This window comes from Chiloscyllium plagiosum, chromosome 11, assembly GCF_004010195.1.
Source record: "Chiloscyllium plagiosum isolate BGI_BamShark_2017 chromosome 11, ASM401019v2, whole genome shotgun sequence".
NCBI classification, from domain to species: Eukaryota; Metazoa; Chordata; class Chondrichthyes; order Orectolobiformes; family Hemiscylliidae; genus Chiloscyllium; species Chiloscyllium plagiosum.
In genome coordinates this window covers 51,566,936-51,583,233 of record NC_057720.1, presented here as the reverse complement: position 1 = coordinate 51,583,233, position 16,298 = coordinate 51,566,936, and the positions used below count along the sequence as shown (strand labels likewise).

Below are 16,298 nucleotides of genomic sequence, written 5' to 3'. Positions count from 1 at the left end.
TCAGTCCACAACCCCAATAATTTTTTCAGTACTACTTCAATAGTGATTGTGTTTTTCTCAGTTTCTCCTTGCCTCCCATTTTCCGATTTATTGCTGCTTTGGGAACATTACTTACATCCTCAATAATGAAGACTGATATAAAATATCTATTGAATTCATCTGTTATTTCCTTATATTCCATCAATTGTCCAGTCTCACTTCCTAAAAGGACCAATACTCACTTTTATTCTTATTTAAATAGTAATAGTAACTCTTCTCATTTTATATTTCTGGCTCACATTCCTTTGTATTTTTTGATACAAAATATAATTCTCCAGACCTACAACCACTCCTGAAATTCTCATTCCTTACTCAAGTCTTTTGTCTATTTCCTCAACCTTCACCCAACTATTATATAGCTGAGGTCTCAGCATCTTTGTGAGCATTATCTTGGAATGCCTTCCCTAAACCCTGCCTATTTCCATTCCTTTCTCCCTCACGAACACCTTCCTCAACACCCACATCTTGGACTAAGTTTTGGTTCCCTTCCTGCATATCTCTTTGGTTAGTTTCCAATTTCTTTTATTATATCCCTGTGAAGTATTTTGGGTAGTTCTCTACATTAAGAGGGAGTTACAAGAATACAAGTTGCTGTCATGAAATCTTTATATCATGCTTTTGACATCACTGCTTCTGACAACATCCATTTTAGGGTTCTCTTGTCCAGGATTGCTCAATTAGTGAAAGTAAGGAACTGTGACTGGCAATACCTTCCTGAGCAGTTCTTCATTTAAATGGTGCTACAGCTAACGCATGACTAAAGGCTTACAGATGTGTCATTGAACAGTGGATTTTGCACTTACCTTCATCCACAAAATAGTTCTTTGAACTGCTGAAAGTTTTGATAGTGCCAGCCAGAAGGAGAATAAAGACAGAGAAGTTAAAAACAAAGTACTTTTTGTGGTTCTTGTATATATTTCCTTTAACAAAAAGCATCTTAACAATTAATAAAATGTCATACATGAATAGCAATTTGAGTAAAGCCAAACCACCTTGACTTTAATCAAAGTTTGCAGGTTATGAAAATCCGCATGATTCTGCTCTGGGTTTTATCTTCTGTGATAATGACTTCTTCATATTTAAAATCTGGATAGTTGTATATTTTGCAAGAGTATATATTTAAATATTTTGTCAATTGATAATGTTCATGTTATTCTTAATAGTTTAGAAGTCCAAGTTCCATAACTACAATTTTCTCAAGCAAAACATTATGTTGTTTGAAGGGGAACTGCATGCATCACAAATGAACATACCCCATATCCCCCCCCCCCCCCCCACAATCAAATTCCTTTAATTTCTCATTAATTCTCCTGTACAGCAGTACTTTTCTTACAAGTACTTTTGATTGAAGACTGTGTCCTTTTCAAATATTATTAACATAAGTAATCTCTGGCTATTGTTAACTTATAATTTTATGCCTTAATAGTAACTTCAATTACACTAATTATACTCATTTGACAACTCTATGTTACTTCCTCAATATCTTAAGAAAAACTTTAGTTTTAAGGATTGCATTCAAAAAGTTCACTTTCCATTGCTTCTAATAAAAATTACCACTTGCATGATGAAAAAAAAAATGCATGTCATTAATGTTACATTCAGCATCCAGTATCTTGGAATCATATCCATTTATTTTGAGAGTTGAATTTTACAACATTGATGACAATGCAACTACAGATATGTATACGTGCAGTTGTTTAAATTCACAACTGCAAACTTAATAATCTGGCTACGGTCATTGTTTGACATCTGGGGAATATTCCCAATGACTACCATTTAAAAGTAGTATCATTGAAAACAGATTTCTGTCTAGGAAATCTGGCAAGTAGTAAAGCTTGTATTGTTGGCACCTACTATTTATATTGCCCCACCAGTACTAGCTTTAGCATCGATACAGCAAAAGGATGAATGGCGATACCGCTAAAGTATGAGCATGGATAGTGAATTGGTTCACTAATACGAAGCAAACAATAGAGAGAAATGAGTGCTAATCTGGTTGGCAATCAATCAATCAGTCACTAGTGGTGTGCCTCAGGGATCGGTGTTGGGACTGCAATTATTCATAATTTAAATAAATGATATGGATTTGGGGACCACATGCAGCGTGTCAAAATTTGCAGATGACACTAAGGTGAGTGGCAGAGCAAAGTGTGAAACTAAGCAAAGGAACATAGACACATTGAGTCAGTGGGCAAAAGCCTGACAGATGGAATACTATTCCAGCTTGACAAGGCCACACCTGGAGTACTGTGTGCAGTTTTGGTCTCCTTACTTGAGAAAGGATGTACTGACACTGGAGGGGGTGCAGAGGAGATTCACTAGGTTGATTCCGGAGTTGAGGGGGTTGGCTTCTGAGGAGAGACCGAGTAGTCTGGGATTATATTCATTGGAATTCAGAAAAATGAAGGGGTGATCTTATAGAAACATATAAAATTATGAAGGGAATAGATATGGTAGAAGTAGAGAGGATGTTTCCACTGGCAGGTGAAACTAGGACAAGAGGGCATAGCCTCAAGATCAGAGAGAGCAGATTGAGGACTGAATTGAGAAGGAACTTCTCCACCCAGAGGGTTGTAAATCTATGGAATTCCTTGCCCAATGAAGTAGTCGATGCTACTTCAGTAAACATTTTTAAAGCTAGGATAGTTTTTTTTCCAACAATAAAAAATTTAAGGGATTGGATGAGAGCGTGGGTAAGTGGAGCTGATGCCATGAAAAGATCAACCATAATTGTACGGAATGGCGGAGCAGGCTCAGAGGGCCAGACGGCTTAATCCTGCTCCTAGTTCTTACGTTCTTATGTAAGCCACTTCAGGTTGATATGCTATAATTTGTCAATCACAACTTAATCATTCATTTATGTTATTGTTGTTTGTAGGATCAGGCCGTGCATGCCTGGATGGATTATACATCTGCCCACTTAATAATAACTGCACTGCCAAAAGTAACTTATTCCATTACGTAAAATTCTTCCAGATATTTCTGAGACAAGCTGAGGTATTATATAAATGCCAATCTTGCCAACATCATAATTCTGCCTTTAGTCAGTAATCCCATCAACAACAGTGCTGTGCTCTAAATATAATTACTTTTAATACTTTTACACATATAACAGATTCTACAGTTACTAAAAATTATGCAGGAAACTGTCAATATGTATTTGCCCATTAATAGTTTTGAAACATAATTTTGTATATCAATTAAGAGTTTCAGTTGTCAATCCAGTCATTTTTGATAGGAGAACAATATGTATTTATGTACCTCAATTTTTGACTTCCTGACAAATTGCTTGAGTTGTCATAAGCAGGGGATACAGGTCCTTTTAAGAAAGACAAACAAAGATGTACAGTCAAAGCAAAATGTGGAAGTACAATTAACATATTATCTTTATTTTGGGGTTTGCATTTAAATCTCTTATTACAAATCTGCAAAAAAAATTAAAAGGAGAAACTAACATTTCAACATCAACATCGGGTGGCACGGTGGCCCAGTGGTTAGCACTGCAGCCTCACAGCGCCAGGGACCCGGGGTTCAATTCCTGCCTCGGGCAACTGCCTGTGTGGGGTTTGCACATTCTCCCTGTGTCTGCGTGGGTTTCCTCCGGGTGCTCCGGTTTCCTCCCACAGTCTAAAGATGTGCAGGTTAGGTCAACTGGCCATGCTAAACTGCCCGTAGTGTTAGGTGGAGGGGTAAATGTAGGGGAAATAGGTCTGAGTGGGTTGCTCTTCAGAGTGTCGGTGTGGACTTGTTGGGCCGAAGGGCCTGTTTCCACACTAAGTAATCTAATCTATGATAGGAACAAGATGCTCACTGCACCTAAACAACTGGATTTAAATTTGAAGTTGACTGCTATAAAATTGCACTCGTATTTCAATCCTATTGCTTGATGCTTATTGCTGCTTGTAATTTTACTATCTGGACATCTACCATCAATCAGCAAGTTTCAGCAATTTGGCTTTGTCAACAGGACATCCAGTGGAGGTGAGAATTCATTGCATTCTATAATTTGTTTCTAGGCCCTTGGCCCACAGGGTTTGGGAAGAGGGGTGGGGTGGTGGTTCCCCTTTTGCCTTTTGTTTAAAAAAGACCATCACCTCCGCAATGACTTTTTTGGATTGCATGCATGTGGGATCAATGGGATAGAGTTAGAATTCCAGATCATTAGGTGTTTGCTACTTGCATAAAAACAAGTTTTATTCCAAATCATTTTGTGTTCCTAATAACGTTGAGTTAAAAGTAACCCGGATAAACATTTAATTTTCTTTTGGATTTCAGTACCAAAGAGAAGCAATTGGCTATTTTGGTAACTGGATCAACAAATTTGTACTCATGATTTGACTGGTGAAGTAGTGGATCTTAATTATTAGAGGGCAAATCTTAGCAGGACTTATACACTTAATGGTAAGGTCTAGGGAGTGTTGCTGAACAAAGAGACCTTGGAGTGCAGGTTCATAGCTTCTTGAAAGTGGAGTCGCAAATAGATAGGATAGTGAAGGCGGCGTTTGGTATGCTTTCCTTTATTGGTCAGAGTATTGAGTACAGGAGTTGGAAGGTCACGTTACGGCTGTACAGAACATCGGTTAGGCCACTGTTGGAATATTGCGTGCAATTCTGGGCCCCTTCCTATCGGAAAGATGTTGTGAAACTTGAAAGGGTTCAGAAAAGATTTACAAGGATGTTGCCAGGGTTGGAGGATCTGAGCTACAGGGAGAGGCTGAACAGGCTGGGGCTGTTTTCCCTGGAGCGTCGGATGCTGAGGGGTGACCTTATAGGAGGTTTATAAAATCATGAGGGGCATGGATAGGGTAAGTAGACAAAGTCTTTTCCCTGGGATCGGGGAGTCCAGAACTAGAGGGCATAGGTTTAGGGTGAGAGGGGAAAGATACAAAAGAGACCTAAAGGGCAACCTTTTCATGCAGAGGGTGGTACGTGTATGGAATGAGTGCCAGAGGATGTGGTGGAGGCTGGTACAATTGCAACATTTAAGAGGCATTTGGATGGGTATATGAATAGGAAGGGTTTGGAGGGATATGGGCCGGGTGCTGGCAGGTGGGACTAGATTGGGTTGGGATATCTGGTCGGCATGGACGGGTTGGACTGAAGGGTCTGTTTCCATGCTGTACATCTCTATGACTGCTCCCATCATAATTGTAACACTATGTTGCCTGGAATTTCACATTTCTATCCTTCCAAATCGGGTTTCTATATACTGAAACTACTCTCAAAGTCACAAATGACATCACATATGACAGATAAAAGTAAACTTTCCCTCCTTGTCCCTCTCAAAATATCTACACCACAAACCATTCTACTCCAGTGTCTCTGCACTGCCATCCAGCTGGACAGAACTGCTCCCTTGTGGTTACATTTTTATCAGTCTAGTCATAGCCAGAGAACCTCTTGAAATGATTTCTCAAAAGATCTGTCCTTCACCTTGTCCTACTTCTTATCTACATGTTCTCGATTACATCATTGAAAACACACCATTAGGTTTCATATTATACTAATGACTGTTACTGAATTATTAGTTGACATCAAAGACTGGATCGGCAGACATTTTCTCCATTCAATGGCTGAAACCTTTTTTTAAGCAGTTCTTAACTCAAACTCTATTCTTTGATGACCAACTCAATCCTTCTCCCTGGCAAAAACCTAGGATGGACCCAGTCCACCTGCAACCTTGGAATCACATGCAATCCGAAGATGAACTTCTGAACCGGATAATGGTGTCATCAATTTGACTGGAAAAGCACAGCCGGTCAGGCAGCATCTGAGGAATAGGAGAGTTGATGTTTCGAGCATAAGCTCTTCATCAGGAATGAAGAGCTTATGCTAGAAACGTCGACTCTCCTGCTCCTCAGATGCTGCCTGACCGGCTGTGCTTTTCCAGCACCACAATTTTTGACTCGGATCTCCTCACTTTCTTCTCATCAATATGACTGCTCATTTCCACCTCCATTACAATTCATCTGCTGCTGAACCCTTCATTCATGCTTTGTCATCTCCAAACTTGCAATTCCAATGCGCCAATAGCAGGTCTTCTGCCTTTTAATTTCCATCAATTTGAAGTCATCCAAAGTTCAGCTGTCCACATTTTAACACACACTCAGTCCTTTTCCCCATCACAAGGCATTTGTTCAGATACATTGAAAATTTTCTTGATTTCAAATCACTCTACAATCTTTCCCTACCTATCTACATAATCTCCTTCACCCCTACAACTTCAAGAATTCTGTGCTGCTCTATTTCAGGCTTCTTGTTTACGATAGTGACCATTCCTTCAGTTTCCTTGGCCATTGATTCTTAAATTTCATCTCTATTTCACTCTCCTCTGTTTATACATTCCTTAAAATGTAATTCTTTCACCATGCTTTTCATTACATGGCCTAATATCTCATGTGCTTTGATGCTATAATTTGTTGAAAACGCGTTGCTGGAAAAGCGCAGCAGGTCAGGCAGCTTCCAAGGAGCAGGAGAATCGACATTTCGGGTATGAGCCCTTCTTCAGGAATGCCCGAAACGTCGATTCTCCTGCTCCTTGGATGCTGCCTGACCTGCTGCGCTTTTCCAGCAACACATTTTCAGCTCTGATCTCCAGCATCTGCAGTCCTCACTTTCTCCTGCTATAATTTGTTCTACAGTGCTCTTTTGCAGAGCTTTGGGCCAAGACGCTAAATAAATTTAATTAAAGTTTTTTTTGCCACTCTCCAGATCATTAATCCAGGCTTCTGGATTACTAATTCACTAATATAACCACTGATCTACGATAAGTATTCTGCTGATCTCAGTGAAAGCTATTTTAACAATAGAAGAAAACAAATCTTCGAGGTCAGTTGACAACCTTTAACAGTTAATGGAACAGAATAATCTGCATTCAATTCTCTCAGCAGATATCCCCCATCAATCATCTCAACAATCTCATCTTTCATTAGAATAAAATTAAGAGTATCCTTCGACAAGAAAAAAATCAAAGTGTAATTTTTAGCATTAAAAAGATCAAAAAATATCATTCTTACCTAATTCAGGTTGCAGGATATACGAGGAACTGAAGTAGAATATTAAAAAAATGTTAATGCAAGGAGCTTTTCTTGAAATTGAAAAAAAAAGTTTTAAAATTAAGTGAACTTAATTATTGTATAAATGGTGTCAATTTTACCTTTCATGTCCCATTCTTTTCTTTTCTTTTCCTTTTTGTAAGATTTTTGTGAGGGGGTTTACCTTATTTCCACTGTTAATACAATATATTTTAATAAAGGCTTGACATACAATCGAGTTTTCAGCACATAAACTTAAATATGCATCTAAATGGGTAGCACACTGTATTACATTTTCTTATCTGCGCAGACTCATTTGATTTTTCAGTAAAAGTGAACAGGTGCTGCCAATAGTTTTGTTGATGCCATTTACAATGACGCTTATGCCATCATTTGTTTCACTTTGACTTGCCTTACCATTTCTCTTGGGCCTCTGATGTGAACATAAAAGATTCAGTGGCTCTATTGACAACATCTAAAAACAGACTATCTGGGCATTATCACTTTTCTATGGTTTATGGAAACTTACTATACACACACTGGCTGCCACATTCCCCACAGGAGTGGTTTCTCTCATATTTCAGGAGGACCGGTTCAGAAAGAGGAGATTTGGCACAAGAATAAACATTAATTTTTTTAAAAACTCCAAAGCAATAGATCCATCATATAAACTAACGAGTAATGAATTGAAATAGCCAATAAAAGAATTGCCAAGCAGCAGAGCTAATCAATAAAATCTTTTTTTGTCATCTCAGTGAAAAAACAAAGCTAGAAAGAGACAGATTCATCCCCAAGTCCTCAGCACCAGGTAACGGGTTGGACACTACAGCTGAATGAAGGAACTGACTTTCACTAACACGGGGATTGACTCCATCTCTAATGGTATACACTTGGAGTTGTCTTTAAAGCAATTCATATGCAAGTGAGGCTCAGATGCCAGCTGCCTTTCTACTTGACTCTTCTCCCTCTTCCAGCCTACTTTGGTAGATAAGTTTTTTTAGCGAGAAGGAGCAAGGGAAGGGTGGATTGGTATGTGTTTGGATTTCCTCTTCCCACACAAACACATGCCTTCACTTGCTTCCCACTCTCACTCACTTGCTTTGTCTTTCTCGCTCTCTCACGCGCTCACACAGGTGTGCTTCACAACTTATACAGGAGTTATACAGGAGTTGGCACCCGTTAGTGACAGTGTCTCCTTTTCTCATGTCCTGCTGCCAACTTGATGCCTGGCCCTGCTTGCCATCTGGAGCCCAAGCCCTCTATGTCTGCCATCCTGTCCTTTGTAGCAGTCTGTCAGGTGTTGAGTATCCACTGCTCTCCCTGGTTCTGCCTTCAACTGGAATCTTCAGCACTCCAAAATTTCAAAATGGTTGTATCTAGTACAGCCTATGTGCAGAGGCAATTCTAATCAGTGCATCAGTCAAAGTAATCATTTGCTTTTTCACATAACTGAAGTCATTGAAATTTCTACACCAGAAAATATTAAATTGTTACCAACAAGTTCGTGATTTTTGTTTGTCAGTTTAGGACCCTGTAACTTAGATTTGAATTATTACCCTCAAACTTTTGTTTAATGGACATTAAGAAAATACTTGATATAATTTAGTAGTGATAGAGAACATGAGGATCAGTCATATTTGTTGAGGGTTGAGTTTGAAGTTTCAATTTAATCTAACAATTGGAAAGAGTGCAGAAGAAATTTACAAGGATGTTGCCAGGACTCAACAGTCCGAGTTATAAAGAGAGGTTGGACAAGCTAGGACTTTTTTCCCTTAGAGCTTAGGAGCCAGAGGGGGACGTTATTGAGGTGAATAAGATCATGAGAGGCATGGATAGGGAGAATGCACTCAGTCTTTTTCCCAAGGCTGGGGAATTGAGCACTAGAGGACATCAGTTTAAGGTTAGAGAGGAAAGAGTCAAAGGGAACCAGAGGGACAACTTTCTTACACAAGGTGGTACATACATGGAATAAACTGCCAGCAGAAGTAGTTGAGGGGGAGCATTAACAACATTTAAAAGGCATTTGGACAAATGCATGGATAGGAAACATTGAGAAGGATATTGGCCAAGTGCAGGGACATGGGGTTAGTGTGGATGGACATGTTGGTCAGCATGGTTCAATTTGGGCCAAAGGGCGGTCTCCGTGCTGTCGAACTTTATTACTCTATAACTATATATTCTTTCCAGAGACTATATATTCAGAGACTCATTCTCACACACATTTGCTGCTGATAGGTTCACTAGTTAGCCCTTTAGGAGAAGGGTAGGAGATGTAATGTAGGAGAAATTAGCCTCTGATTGGTTCACAGGTTCTCGACCATTTTTCAAAAGATGGCCTTGTAGTCCAGTAGTAGTGTCCCTACCTCTGAGCCAGGAGACCTGGATTCAAGTCCCATCTGCTCCAGAGGTTTGTAATAACATCCCTGAGCAGGTTGATTTGAAAATGTCCATATCTTTCCACGTGACTGATTCCATGACTTGGACAAGATCCCTACCAGCATAAATGTGAACAATCCAGACTGTGCGCTCAACAAGTCTTCTGTAAACAGCTATGGAGGTGTAGTAAACTACATCTTGTTATCCACGCTTCTTCTACAGGGACATATTCATGATCCATCCTCCATCACGGACTACTAGACAGCCCCGCTGACTAGCATGGGAAGCAGGATTGGCAGCACCAATCCACCTCAACCACAAGCCAGTAGTGGTTAGTACCCAGATACCACATCAGATCATAATACGTGGCTGCAATTCATCTTGAGAATGGTGCACGTTACTGGCACTGGGCATCAGTGGTGAGGGGAGCAAATGGTGATGGTGGAGAATAGTGTGCTAATCAAACAGGTTACTTAGTCCTGGTTGGTGTTAAGCTTCGAGAATGTTTTTGGAGTGGTGTTCATCCAGGCAAGTAGAGAGAATTCCAACACACTCCTGACTTGTGCCCTGTAGATGTTGGATAGCCTTTTGGAGTTAGGAGAAGAGTTACTGCATAATTCACAGCTTCTGCTATGATCTTATAGCCACACTATTTACATGGCTAGGCCAGTTCAGTTTATGGTCAGTGATAATCCCCAGGATTTTGATGGTAGTGATGTAATGCCATTTAATGTCAAGGGGTGGAGGGAGTTGTTGGTAGTGGTTAGACTCTATTTTGTTGAAGATGGTCATTTTCTGGGTGGTTGGGGAGGATTGCTACGACCAGACTTTCTCAATATGGTGTACTACACATTTTTAAAAATTCTTTGATAGGATTGCATCACTGACAACCAGTTATTGTTGCTCATCCCTAATTGCCGTTGAATGGAATAGCTAACTAAAGCATTTCAGAGGGCAGTTAGAAGTCAAGCACATGGCTGCAGGTCTGGGGTCAAACGTAGACCTGTGTCAGGTAAAGATGGCAGATTTTGTCCTGTGAAGGACATCAGCAAACCAAATAGATTTGCACAACAATTAATGATAGTTTCACAGTCACCATTAGAGATCAAATTCCATTTGCAGATTTCATTCATCAAATTTAAATTTCACCAGTACCTGTAGTTTAATTTTAACCCATGTCCCCAGAGCATGAGGTTAGATCCTTTGAATTAAAATATTTCTCTGATCAAAATAAATAGTAAAATGTATGGGTTAAAAAAAAAGGTATTAAGACCACTTTATATGTAACAAATGTACAAGGTTGCCATCACACCCAGGTCAAGGGTGAGGTTGAGAAGACAGGACCCCAATGGGTGAACCCACATGGTTAGCATTACCCTGTATCACAAATCAGCTGTCCAACCAACTAAGCTAACCAACCTGACAAGGGTATATAACTAGTTTTATTGCTCTAAAGCTTGAAAGGAAAGGGACAAATAACAATCATTGCGCCAGGACAGAAATGACACTGCAACGAAGCTCAACTAATCTTGCATCATATAAAATATTGAATAAATTCATGGTTCTTGAAATTTTCACCAACTTATGCAGGAGATTTAATGACAACTTGCAAGAGATTTTGCTCAAATTATATGATATTTAAAAACTTGATCACCAACCTGTTTCTTTTTTCAGATTCCTTTTTGGTATCCATTGCTTCAGTGGATTGCCCAGAGTCTTATTTTATTCACGAAACAAAAAAAAAGTATATGCAATTCAAAACAAGTAATATTTGTATTTACATCTATTAACTAAAATTTAAATCTTTTCACAACACAGAACCCCCATTAAAATGCAATGTTGTTTACTTTGAATAACTCTGATTGAATTTAACATATTTCATAGCTTTCCGGTGCATGTTTTTGCTATGGTTGTCAGTTCTCACTGAGCAAAACATTCTTAGAGTCTTGATACTGCGTACAGTATTTGATCCTAGCCTGTATAACCATTCCTCGTAAGACACCCAGTCCATTTAATGACTATTGAACTGTTTCCAATGCACTTATATTCTAGCTTAAATTAGGATCAAATACTGTACACAGTACCATATATGTGCCCTCACAAATGCCCTGTACAAATGAAGCATAACCTCCCTCCATTGTCCTCAAACTTCCTTTGTAAGAAATAAGAACATTTTATTAACTTTCCTAATTATGCTCCACCCGTACACTAGGCTTTTGTGACTTGTGCACGAGGACATCTATAGCCCTCTCCATCTCAGAGTTCTGCAATCTCTCCCTCTATAGATAGTATGCATTTTTACATTCTTGTCATAATGGACAATTTCACATTTTCCCATATTATACTTCATATTCCAAATCTGTGCTGTGTCCATTCATTTAACAAATATCCTTTTGTGACTTCCAAATAATCTTTTCACAACTTACTTCATCTTTGTACCATCAGCAAATTTAGCAACCATACCTTGTGTCCCTCCATCTATGTTATTTTTATAAATTATAAGTTGAGACTCCAGCACTGATCCCCTGTGGTACACCTCTCATTCACCTTGCCAAATGAAATCCATTTATGCCTACTCAGTTTCCTTCTAACTAGTCAATCATTCACTCCCTACACGATGAGCTGTTACTGTCTACAATAATTGTTGATATGTTGCCTTATCAAATGCTTTTTGGAAATCTAAGTAGAGAACATCCATCAGTTCCCCTTTATCCATAACACTGCCATTACTACTTCAAAAAGAACTCCAATACATTGCTTAAACAAGTTCCCTTTCACAAATCCATTGTGACTCTGCCCAATTACCTTAACTTCTCTAACAGCCCTACTTTAATTTCATCGGCTCAGACATTATGAAAGGCTTACCATAAATCCTGACAGTGTTCAGCAATTCAGCTTGGACACAAATACAGGGCCCCCTTCCCTAACTGTAGATAGGATCGGAGTCATTGACTCAAACAAATAGGTGTTTGCATATTTGGGACTGATAAGGAGTCCGAGTGAAAAATTCATTGCTCCTAGGGCGAGATACCCTGTGAGCTGTAAAAGAGTTTGACAGATTGTGGAGGTCTTCTTGATAGACCTTGAAAAGAAAAACGTTGGAAAATCTCTGGAGTAGTTGGCCTAAAGCAGATGTTTGTTAATGTCACAGCTGGGTACATAGCATTGGCAGAGAGATCGGACTTTAAAACAATTTAAAAAGTTCAAGAAACTAAAAGGCAGGGAGAAGAAAAATCAGACAATGGGTAGATGTGGTTGCTTTTTCCAATGTTCAAGTAAATGAGAATTCAAAGCAGCAAGATCTTCTAATGTTTTGCTAAACTTGAGTAGTGTCAAGCTGTGAACCGCAGGCCACTTTGAAAATCAGGTCAGGTATCCTTTGACTTTCCTGGGGGAGTGTAGGAGAGAGGTACTTTCAGTGGCTCCAACTAATGCTGGAGCTTAGGTGAAGATACATACCTCTGTCTAGCGTAGGGAGGGAAATCAGCCTGGCAAATACACCCGGTACAGTGAAAAGACAAGGGCAGAAAGGGCAGGCAATGAAGCATTCAGCAAAATTCAAACAGAAGTCACAAACCTGCAGAAGTCACTTTTCTCTAGTAAAGCTAAAACAGAAGAGGACAACGAGCTGGATGATGATGATGGAAACTGTCAGAAATTTGACCTCTCCACTGCCACAATCCAAACTCATTATCACCAAAGTAGTATGTTTCAAGATGAGAAGAACCCATACATACAGGTCCAGTCAGCGTTAAAAAGGATGATCAGAAAGCACAATGGATTCAAAAAGCATTAAATTGAAAAAAAAAAGTTTAAAACAAGGTTTTGTACTGTGAAGCGCTGTGATTTATTCCCAAAACATACAGCTAAACTGAAATTTGGCAGAACTCCTAGCTTAAACTAAGAATTTTAAAACTGACTTAAGGAGTAAACACAAAATAAGAGATTTGGAAAAGGTTCCATTCCTTTCCTATAGTTAGTTGTAGATTTTTTTTGTATCAACCTGCTCATATCTGTTTGGAAACATCTTTGAAGCAGGCAGAACTTGAGTCCAGGCCTCCTGTCTTAGAGGATGGGACACTATCACTGTCCCACATGAGCCCTTCAAACAAATACCCTGTTGTTTTTATTTTAGTTGCTTTTGTAGGCTAGTGTCCATCTTTAATTCTTGTCTTAGAATCCAAGTTGAGTGAGAAACATCTTACAAAATACTCAAACGTTTTGAAAACTTTGGAATACTTGAGAAAAATTGAAGAAAAGATAATTTTTTTCGAGTTTAAAATCAAGTTCAGCTCCTGACTCGTTGGGAAAGGTCTTCCTTTTAAAAAAAAGGTACATAAATTAATACAATGGCATGAGATAATGAAAATGTCTGGAGTAGTTGGCCAATAGCACACATGTGTGACGTCACAGCTGGGTACATAGCATTGGCGGCTCCAGGAGCAGAGAGATCTGACTTTGAAACAATGTAAAAAAGTTCAAGAAACTAAAAGGAATCCTGTAGAGAAACCAAACAGAAATTGAGGAAATCAAAATTTAATGCTGCGTTCTAACCTTTCTGCCTTGAGCAGAATTCTGGGTCTTCTGTTTACATGGTAGATAATTGCAAATTTAACAAGATTTATGGCCCTTCAAGAATTTGACCACACTTTGGAAAAACACGGTGGCTCAGTTGTTAGCACTGCTGGTTCACAGTACCAGGGATCTGGGTTCAATTCCACCCTCAGGGAACTGTCTGTGTGGAGTTTGTACATTCTCCCTCTGTCAGCATGGGTTTCTGCTGGATGCTCCAGTTACCTCCGTCAGTCCAAAGATGTGCAAGTTAGATGGATTGGCCATGTTAAATTACCCATTGTGATCAGGGATGTGTAGATTGGGTGCATTATCCCTAGGAAATGGAGGATTACAAGGATAGAGTGGGGTGTTGGATTTGGTGGGATCCTCTTCAGAGGGTTGGTGTGGACTCGTTGGGCCAAATGGCCTGTTTCCAAACTGTAGGGATTCTATGTATTCCTGATGAAGGGCTTTTGCCTGAAACATTGATTTTACTGTTCCTTGGATGCTGCCTTACCACTCCAGCACCACTGTAATCTAGACTCTGGTTTCCAGCATCTGCAGTCATTGTTTTTACCTATTCTATGTAACTGCAGATCTTTTAAACATTCACCATATGAGTTCTATAATTGCAAAATGCAAATTTTAAATCTTGCTAAACTTTAGCACTCTACATTTAGTACAGATATGATTGGGCAATTTTAGCCATTGAGCTAGTATCACAGTGGATTTTATTTCTGTATATAACAGATTTTGACAGTCATCTACGTATTGATAGTACAGCAAGAGACACCGGAGTTTTGAAAATTCAAGAATTGACCTACAGACATCATCTTTGGACTACATCTTTGAGAAATTTGAACTTGCCATTTGTTATCTTCACAGATATGATGATAATGGAAGATGTGAAAGTAACCTTTAAACTGAATGTACATCACTTGCGCCTCAGATATAAGAATACCATGTAAAGCTATAAAGTCTGTGTATAATCATTTCTGATATTAGGATTGATAGATAAAATAACTTGATACAAATTGCATTTCAAGTACTCAAAGGAATATTTACATGAACTTTAAGGGGGCAAACAAGCTTAAAATTAAAATACTATTCAATGGAAACAGCCGGTGTAGTTTTAATTTGTTTTAAAACTTTGGCAAAGATTATTTGGAAAGAAATAAACTGATCATGAACAAAACTTGTCAGTCAGTTCAACACCACCTCTCAGGCTGTACAGTTAAAAAATCATCAGGAATGTTGTTCCTCTATTTGAATTTGGTGTAATCTTAAAAAGGAAAAGTTGGGCATAACCTAGCAAGATGCTTTTTAGAAATGTGTTTTATTTCAAAAAGACTGAACGAATAAGCAAAATGGAACCACATGGTAATGTTTGATTTCTGTTTTAAAAGGTATTAAAAACATCTTTTATTGGACATTAAAGGATGCTCCAGAGTTTATGAAATAGAATGATAATTAGTGGAATGTCCCGTTTAGAATAATGGGTAGTGAGAAGAAAAATGGCACAATATCAAATAGGAATAATTCATCTTAGAGTAATTAAGTGCAATATATAAAGTGAAAGGAATCACAGAAACCCTACAATGCAGCAGCAGACTATTCAGCCCATCGAGTCCACACTGACTCTCTGAAGAGCATTCCAAGCAGACCCAAGCCCCTACCCTAACCCTGCATTTCCCTTGGCTAATCCACCCAGCCAGCACATCCCAGGATAGTATCAGCAATTTAGTGTGGCCAATTCATCTAATCTGCACATCTTTGGACTGTGGGAGGAAACCAGAGTAGCCGGAGGAAACTCATGCAGACACAGAGAGAGAATGTGAAAACTCCAAACAGACAGTTGCCCAAGGGTGGAACTGAACCCAGGTCCTGGCACTGCGAGGCAGCAGTGCTAACCACAGAGTCAATGTGCTGCCCTTGGAATGTGTAAATGAAATTAATAAGTTGACAACTTTCTCTTGGAAATGTGAATCATTGCCTATGTAGATTTTAAGACAGTTCAGTACTTCAGCTACCACCCTAAATACTATAAGACCATAAGACATAGGAGTGGAAGTAAGGCCATTCGGCCCATCGAGTCCACTCCGCCATTCAATCATGGCTGATGCGCATTTCAGCTCCACTTACCAGCGTTCTCCCCGTAGCCCTTAATTCCTCTAGACAACAAGAATCTATCAATCTCGGCCTTCAACTGGACTTCATTGAGTTGTAGAAATGAGTTGAGTTGCTATAAATGTGTTTTGCTTATTGCTGATGTCTTTTCGAAGTGGATTGAAGCCT

At 39.1% G+C, this 16,298-nt stretch overlaps 1 protein-coding gene across 3 annotated transcripts in view; it reads right to left on the bottom strand.

Annotated features, from left to right (window-relative positions):
* The window catches only part of LOC122554385 (FYN-binding protein 1), an 88,797-nt gene that overhangs the window by 26,668 nt on the left and 45,831 nt on the right, over positions 1-16,298 (bottom strand). For 2 of the 3 annotated variants that reach the window (XM_043699309.1, XM_043699312.1), the window contains 5 exons: positions 11,108-11,165; positions 7,196-7,267; positions 7,056-7,084; positions 3,301-3,358; positions 843-871 (listed from right to left, as the gene is read on the bottom strand). In XM_043699309.1, coding sequence (XP_043555244.1) covers positions 843-871; positions 3,301-3,358; positions 7,056-7,084; positions 7,196-7,267; positions 11,108-11,165 — 246 coding nt within the window. The remainder of the gene's footprint in view (positions 1-842; positions 872-3,300; positions 3,359-7,055; positions 7,085-7,195; positions 7,268-11,107; positions 11,166-16,298) is intronic. The other variant, XM_043699310.1, reaches the window with a different exon arrangement.